The sequence below is a fragment of the Hoplias malabaricus genome, chromosome 1, assembly GCF_029633855.1.
Source record: "Hoplias malabaricus isolate fHopMal1 chromosome 1, fHopMal1.hap1, whole genome shotgun sequence".
NCBI lineage: Eukaryota > Metazoa > Chordata > Actinopteri > Characiformes > Erythrinidae > Hoplias > Hoplias malabaricus.
This window is the reverse complement of record NC_089800.1, coordinates 5,541,907-5,549,406: the sequence shown is the minus strand read 5'-3', so window position 1 is coordinate 5,549,406 and position 7,500 is coordinate 5,541,907. Positions and strand designations below refer to the sequence as shown.

The 7,500-nt window shown below is 45.1% G+C and overlaps 1 protein-coding gene across 1 annotated transcript in view; it reads left to right on the top strand.

The window, feature by feature from the left end:
* Positions 1-7,500, top strand: part of thsd7ab (thrombospondin, type I, domain containing 7Ab) — a 144,626-nt gene that overhangs the window by 70,436 nt on the left and 66,690 nt on the right. The window contains exons 4-6 of the mRNA XM_066676647.1: positions 486-667; positions 2,646-2,714; positions 5,598-5,753. Coding sequence (XP_066532744.1) covers positions 486-667; positions 2,646-2,714; positions 5,598-5,753 — 407 coding nt within the window. The remainder of the gene's footprint in view (positions 1-485; positions 668-2,645; positions 2,715-5,597; positions 5,754-7,500) is intronic.

Genomic DNA, 7,500 nt, shown 5'->3' with positions numbered 1-7,500 from the left:
TGGATCAGACACAGCAGTTGTTGCTGGAGTTTTTCAATCCCTCAGTATCACTGCTAGACTGAGAGTAGCCTAGTCCAGCAACCAAAAATATACACTACCCATATAATACCTGCTCTATGGTGGCCCTGTGGGGGTCCTGACCATTGATGAACAGGGGGCAGAGCAACAGACTACAGTCTATTACCGTAGAACTAAAAAGTGCATGTATACAGTCAGTTGATGAGTATAGAAAGAATGAATTGGTAGTAATGATATGCTTGACCTGTGTAATCCTCATAGAAATGCATGGTATGGAATGGGACAGTCTAGAGAGGCTGACCCTGACCAGGATGAAGGGGTTACAAGGGATGAATGCATGAATCTTTAATCTGTTCACTTGTATTTGAGCGTTCTAATGCTTCCTCATGTGTTCATTTCTCTGAGTACGTTTCAGTTGAGGTGGAAACATTTAAATATCATTGTTGTTGTCCCTGTGATCTACGCAGCTACACCTGGAGGACCACCGAGTGGGGGGAGTGCCGCGTGGACGCACTGCTAAGCCAGCAGGACCGGCGCCGTGGCAACCAGACGGGCTTGTGTGGGGGCGGCCTGCAGACCAGGGAGGTGTACTGCGTCCAGGCCAATGCTGAGCTGCTGTCGTACCTCAGCAACAACCAGGACAAGACAGGTAACGTGTGACAGGTGTGATAATCTGATTGGCTGCAACGTTGAGGGGATCCAAAAAAGTCCAGTTCCAATATCCATTAGTCGAATGCCTAAGATATGAGTGTTGTACAGTGTCAGAAACCACCTCTGTTTGAGGGGACTTAACTACATATAATTTAAAGGAACACTAGATAGGATTTGGTATTTTTGCTCCTGGGCGCCCCCTACAGTCATACAGCATCTACTTATTTTCCCTTCTCTCCTCCCTCTCTATCCCTCTATCCCACACCCACATTCTATGTCATTCTCTTTCTTACCGGTCTGTTCCTCATCCCCCTTCCCTCCTTTCTTTTCTCTCTTATCCTATGTGCACCATTTTTCACTCATCTCATTCTTTCTTCTTGCTTTCTCTCTCTCCCTCTCTCTTTCCCTCTCTCCTCACTTTCTCTCTATTGTTCTCATTTATTTATTCTTCTTTCTTTCATCCTATCCTCATTCTTCTGTTTCCTCTCTTTTTCTGTTTTTTTCTCTCCCCTCTCTCCATTATTCTTTGTCTCTCATTCATCTCTCCCACACTGTCTCTCTCTCTCTTTCTTTTTTCCTCTCTTACTATTTCTCTCTCTCTCTCTCTCTCACTCACTGTAATTCATTCATTCATTCCTCTCTCTCTCTCTCGCTCTCTCTCTCTGTCTCTCTGTCCCATCAGGACTCTCAAATGTTGTAGCGTTAAAGCTGACACTTCTTAAAGATGTAACTCTGAACGAAAATGCTGCAGCAGAGATTGTTGTTAAAGGGCTGCAGCTGGTGGTGTATGGTTAGGGGATGGGGAAGTGTGTGTGTGTGTGTGTGTGTGTGTGTGGCAGAGGGGGTCATGTCCTTATCTCCATGGTACAGAGCTCCTCTCTCTTTATCAGGGTAATCTGAACAGGCGGGAGGGAAGAGGGGGATTCTGGGAGTTTGTGCTGTGATGTGGAAACTCTGCTGCAACCTTATGTGGAGGCGAGGGTGACGTAACTGAGTGGAGAACAGCCGCGAGTGCCACACGACACCAGACGCTGAATATCTCTCTCTATCATCACGTTCCTGATAATCAATATATCAGCCTTGATTTAATCTGTAAAGCTCACCAGCACTGCGTTGTGGAACAGTGGAACCGCGTTCTGTGGAGTGATAGGATCTGGGATGAGTTGGTGTGGCGTTTGAAATCCAGAACTAATCACCGAACATCAGTGCAGCACTGGATTCTAGAGAGTATCTTTGGTTTTTTTACATTGAAGCTGTAGCTGGGAAAGTGAGGGGTGAGGGAGGGGTATCCAGCTGGTTGCAATCTGCAACCTCACCACTAGAGGCCACTAAATTTTAAACACTGCACCATTTAAAGAACACACACACAGACACACATTAGTGCACTAGGGGCAGTGAACCTACAAACACAGAGTGGTGGACAGTCACACCAGCGCCCGGGGAGCAGTTGAAGTTTACGTGCCTTGCTCAAGGGCACTCCAGCAGTGGATGTTGAGGGAGAAGAAACTGCTGTTCCTTAACCCCGCCCACCACCCTTTTTCCTGTTGGTCCTGGGGATCCAGATACACTGGAATCTTCTGCCCACTAATCTCTCACCTGTGTGGGTTCTGACACTGTATGACACTGATATCGGCAAAAGCAGTTGTTGCTACTATTGTAAGTGGTGTGATGCGCCGTAGGCCATTTCTAAAGCTAATATCCTTTAATAACCTCCGTCATCTGATATTGGATTTCAATTTAAACGTCTCAGATTGACCGATATGGGCTTTAAACCTCTTCAGCCACAGTCTTTTCATGTGAAAATAACCTGGTCCATAGCTAATGTCCTCACTTATGAACTGCCTTTGATTGAAGACCCTGCCAGACCCCTATTACTCATCCCATAGTGAGGGTATCGCTCACAGGCCCGAGCTTCCTATTAGTGCCTCAGTAGTTGTGTGTGTGAGCCATAGATGTTGTGTCTGTTTTCCGTCTAGACGGCCAGCCACAGAGCAGCCTGAAGCCTAGCGTCCCACCCCTCCTGTCCATCACCTTTGAGATCACAGGTAAGCCGGAGAAAATCCCGTTAAAGGTGCGGTCAATCATTTTTTGTCGTTTTCTCTAGTGATTCTCATTCATGATATAAATCAGATGGATGTAGGCATGATTGTGTGCTGAAACGTAATTTTAAACATGGCCACCCCCTGAAGGGGACCCACCCTGTGGAGCATAAACTGGTCTGGTGAATTGAGTTTCAGTTTATATACGTAATTAAAATTTTAAATATGTTTTGCTACTTTTGTGTGGTTAAAAATGACTGACTGATCCTTTAAAAACACCCTTTTCAATCGCCTTACTTCACTGTCGCAATGTAAACAGTTTCCTGTGCATCGCTGACAGCAGCCCCGTCCCATGTGTTTTCCATAAAGCTCTGTTCCTTGTTTACACATCTGCAGCTGTATAAAGAGTTCAGTTTCTGTGTGTTTCAAGGCCTTTGAAGGCAGTGGAGAATGAAGATGTAATGAATTCTCAGTGGACTCTCTCTGCTCTTCACTGGGCACCAGTCAACAGCCTGAAGAACGTCAGAAATGACAGCAGCTCTGCAGCTGAGCCTGCTGTGGGTTCTATATGATTTGTTAGTGCCATCGTGAACTCACATGTGGTCTGTCCATATTGGCAGGGATTTTGCCATATCTTTTTAAAAAGAACAAATAAAACATCTGTGACCTTCTTGGGTCAAAACACCACAGGTACCAAACCCCACAGCAGCGTTCTCCCTCTGTCTATACAGCTCTGTTCAAAATGGCGCCTGTTCCTTTAAATGATAATGAGCCGCTCGCTGATCACCCCAACCCCGAGTGCACAGCAGTGAAAAGCGAGGATCAGAAGCTCTTGTTTTTACTTATTGCTCTTATTTCTCTGTGTTTATTGTGTCTGTGTTTTACCTCATCTTTATGCACTCACATAAACGCGTGTCCAGCACTGTGATTGGACAGACTCCGATGAGGGGGCGGGGCAATTCTAAAGTCTCTGCACTCTACATAGAAGCAGAATCAGAATGACACCTTTTATCCCATGTTTTCTGACTTGGGAAGACCATAAGGAACTGACTGGATGGTCTTGTTTCACATTGTGTGGGTTGGTGGGCTCCAGATCCTCAAATGAAGGTGCACATGCACTGAACAAATGATTTTTCATTCTATATTTGCCTTCAAATTCAATTGGACGTTGGATTTTTCATTCCACCTTAACACCACAGTTACATTCCTGTGCCCACAACATTTAAGGTGGAATTGAAAATTTGTATAAGACGATTGTATAATGTTGAGCATCGAGAGCCATCCAGCTAATTCTGGATGGTTTTTAAAAAATATTTTTGACCATTTTTACTAGAAATTTAGTCTAAATTCTATAGGCAAAATGTTTCTCATTTGTAGACACTCCCTTAACAATCAGTCCTACTGTCTGAATATAATCAGTGGCAGAGCCATATTTGTTTATCTATCTATCTATCTATCTATCTATCTATCTATCTATCTATCTATCTATCTATCTATCAACATCTTGCCATGCCTTTTTTGGTTTGGAGTCACACACGTCCCGTCTACGTTTCGCATGTGCGAATATTCCGAGCAGATCCTGTGTTCCGACTAAACACACACCGTGTGCACGGGGGTCCAGACCATCTGCCAACGTAAACATTGAAGTAAACAAGTTAAGCCTGTGAAGTGGTGTGTTAACTCCGTCTTCGTTCCGTCGTCACTCACACCGCTGTGTTCTCACTAGGATTCCTGAGCCCTGTTCACTTCAGGAACACGTGGAGGAAGAGCAGTTAGTTCCTGAGGAGCGCCCTGTGCTCACAGCTTTCCCCTGCGGAGAGGTCTCTGGTGTTTTGCTATTGGCCGAGAGGTTCTTGACAATTAAGGCTGAGCCTTCTCCTACTGTAAAGAGTCATTTAAAATGATTCAATGGAATCAGTCTTTATTCCAATTCTTGCTCTAAGCCTTAGGGTCCTCTATGCAGTGTACATTTGGTGGACTTTTAGCTCACTGTTTACTGGAAAGGCTTGTTTCTACCAAGTGCAGGCGAGTGTGAGTGTGTATGACTGAGTGAGTGTATAACACAGTCCACAGGTGTGAGTGTGTGAGACCCTGTGTAATAGCTGTTGGGTGGTTAGGGGGTGCTGCATGTTCCCAAGAATGTAAAACACTTTGGGCCTCTATAGCTTAGTGCTATATAACTACCTACTGAATCAGAAAGTGCCGGCGTGGTGCTGTTTCTCTCAGCATCGTGCTTAATGTTATAAGTAGCGTTGTGTCAGATGTCAGTAGAGAGCCGAGGCTTCGGAGCGAGGGGGAATTAGGAGAAAATCCCTTGCTGTACATCGCTGTACACTGCTGCTGTCAGTGTCTTTTTGCCTGTTGTCTCTTTTTTCCTGTAAGGCATTCTCTAAAAAGCAAGCTTTAATCTTATTATCATGGAAGACTCTGCTGCGTGTATGTGTTGATGTACAGAAACAGATGCTGACTCTCCAGCTTTAATGCATTCCTTCTGAGTTCTCACTGGGTTTGCAATGCCAGGTGGACACTACATGACTTTCAGAGTCTCTGAATCTCTACGCTGCACCTACATATCTTTTGTTGTGGCCCGATGTTTTTATAGATAAATATGACACTTATCGTTGTTGTTTCTGCAACGTGCCCTTTGTCCATAGCAAAACAGCCACCTCCTTTTTGTGGGTTCATTCAGAGGTGAGTGTCCACACTCCCTCACACTATATGGTATTTTGGAAGGTCAGCAACAGTTCAGGTTTGTTGCCCAGCTTGAAGGGTTGTTGCAGATCTTCCGCAGGAAAACAAGACCTAATACTGTGTAGAGTGCACTCAGCTGGACTGTAACCGTTCTCTAAAATTGAGTGTTTTATGTGTGTGTGTGTGTCTGCCCTTCAGCCTCGCAGCCGGTGGACAGTCAGCTGTGTGTGGGGTCAGTGCCGAGTACCAGCCAGCTGTGCCACATCTCATGCCCCATCGAGTGTGAGGTGTCTCCCTGGGGGGCCTGGGGGCCATGCACCTTCGAGAACTGCAGTGACCAATCTGTGAAGAAAGGTACAGCTTCAATTTCTCTTGCATTTCTCCTGATCTCACTATTGCTCTCATTGGCTGAATCCCATCAAATCCTCACAGATATACCTGAATCTATGCCCAAACCCATTTAAACCCTCGCCTCTTTCACTTTTGCCTAGGGAGAGGGCGTCTCAATTCTTGTTGGGAAAGAGGGGTAGGGCGAAGTGTTGGAGCGACAAACTGAGGATGTTCAGAAGGAAAATGCAAACTGAGGGTTATAAATGTCTTGCGAATCACAGGAACACATATGGAATTTTGTAGTAAGCAAAAAAAGTGTTAAACAAACCAGAATATGTTTCATAATTTAGATTCTTCAAAGTGATTAGTCTTTAGACTCTCTGCATTCTCTCGATCTCGAGCTTCATGGGGTTACGTGTGTTCTGCAGAGGTAGGGGCTGGTATCAGCGGCGATTGCTCTAAGACTGCAAGGGAAGCTCAGCTTCCCCTAAAATGTAAAAAAATAAGTGATCAAATATATACTGTTGTGTGTACATGTCTTTGAATAAATATGCACTACAACGCACTCAACTTTTGTTCAGAATCAGCTTCTTATCACTGGTAAAGACGCGGCTTTCCTCTCAATTATTCCCGCAGCTTCACAGTGCTTTAAACAGTGAGGACGCTGAGTGTCCACAGAGTTCAATAGCGAAGAAGCGAAGTGCAGCGGAACGAGATGAGTCATTGGATAAATGCTGGGCTTTGTCCCGCCCATCGGACGCTCAGTGTCTCTGGGGGCGCATGATGCCCTAAATGTAACTATACTCCAGCAGTGCTATTCTGATATCACTGCAGACTGGCGGTGCTGCCTACAGATCACTGCTAGCAGCCTGGAAATAAAGCACTGCTGTGTTTTGTTTGTGTTCTGATGACATATCAGGCCTTTCATAGAGGGAAGAATTTAATTACTACACCTTGTGGGTCTGTCGGGACAGTCAAAAACAAGAGGCAGGGTAAGTAATAAGAAATAGGTTTGAGCCAGAGTGAAAGTGCAGTTGAATCAGAGCGGTTTCAGTGCTGTTTTCACACCTGGAACCTGGTCTTGACGAACTTGTGGCTGTGTAGTGTATGCAGTGGCTATTTGAGGTAGGTGGCGCTCATACCGTGGTCAGTCAGTGGAAGTTTCTAAGAGAATGGACGCAGAGTCTACAGACTCCAGAGCTGTCACAGTGTGGACTAATGCTGTTTGAAATGTAACTGCTGGGAAAATTGCCTTTGATGTGATGTCCTTTCAAGGTGCTACTCTGCGGTCATATCAGAATTATTAGTGCATGGGATGTTAATGACTGGGTTTTCAATTTCCTTATGGACAATGTCTTAAAGCGGAGAAATAACAGGTTTTGTGTGCTTCTTGGAATCGCTTGATGAATTTCCTACAGGGCTATGGAGGACTGCCAAGCATTCTCATTAATATTCATTGCCCATTGGTCCACCAATCATTTTTCAAATGGCTTGTTTTCAAACAGCACCTCCTGATTCAGTGTATTCAAATGAATTATACTTGTGATGGCAAACACAATGATGAAAAACAAGCAGGAAGCTGTGGGAAAGGCTCCAAAATTGGTAAGAGCAAGAGGGTCAGGCATGCACCCTGGGCCGATTATGGTCCATCTCCAGCCAGTCAGATTAAATTACATTCCAGCTTCTACGTTAAAAGCATGCTGACCACTGGAGACAAGATGGATGGTCAACTTGACCACGGCGGCGTCATCTCCAAGGTCTCAGCCGTGAT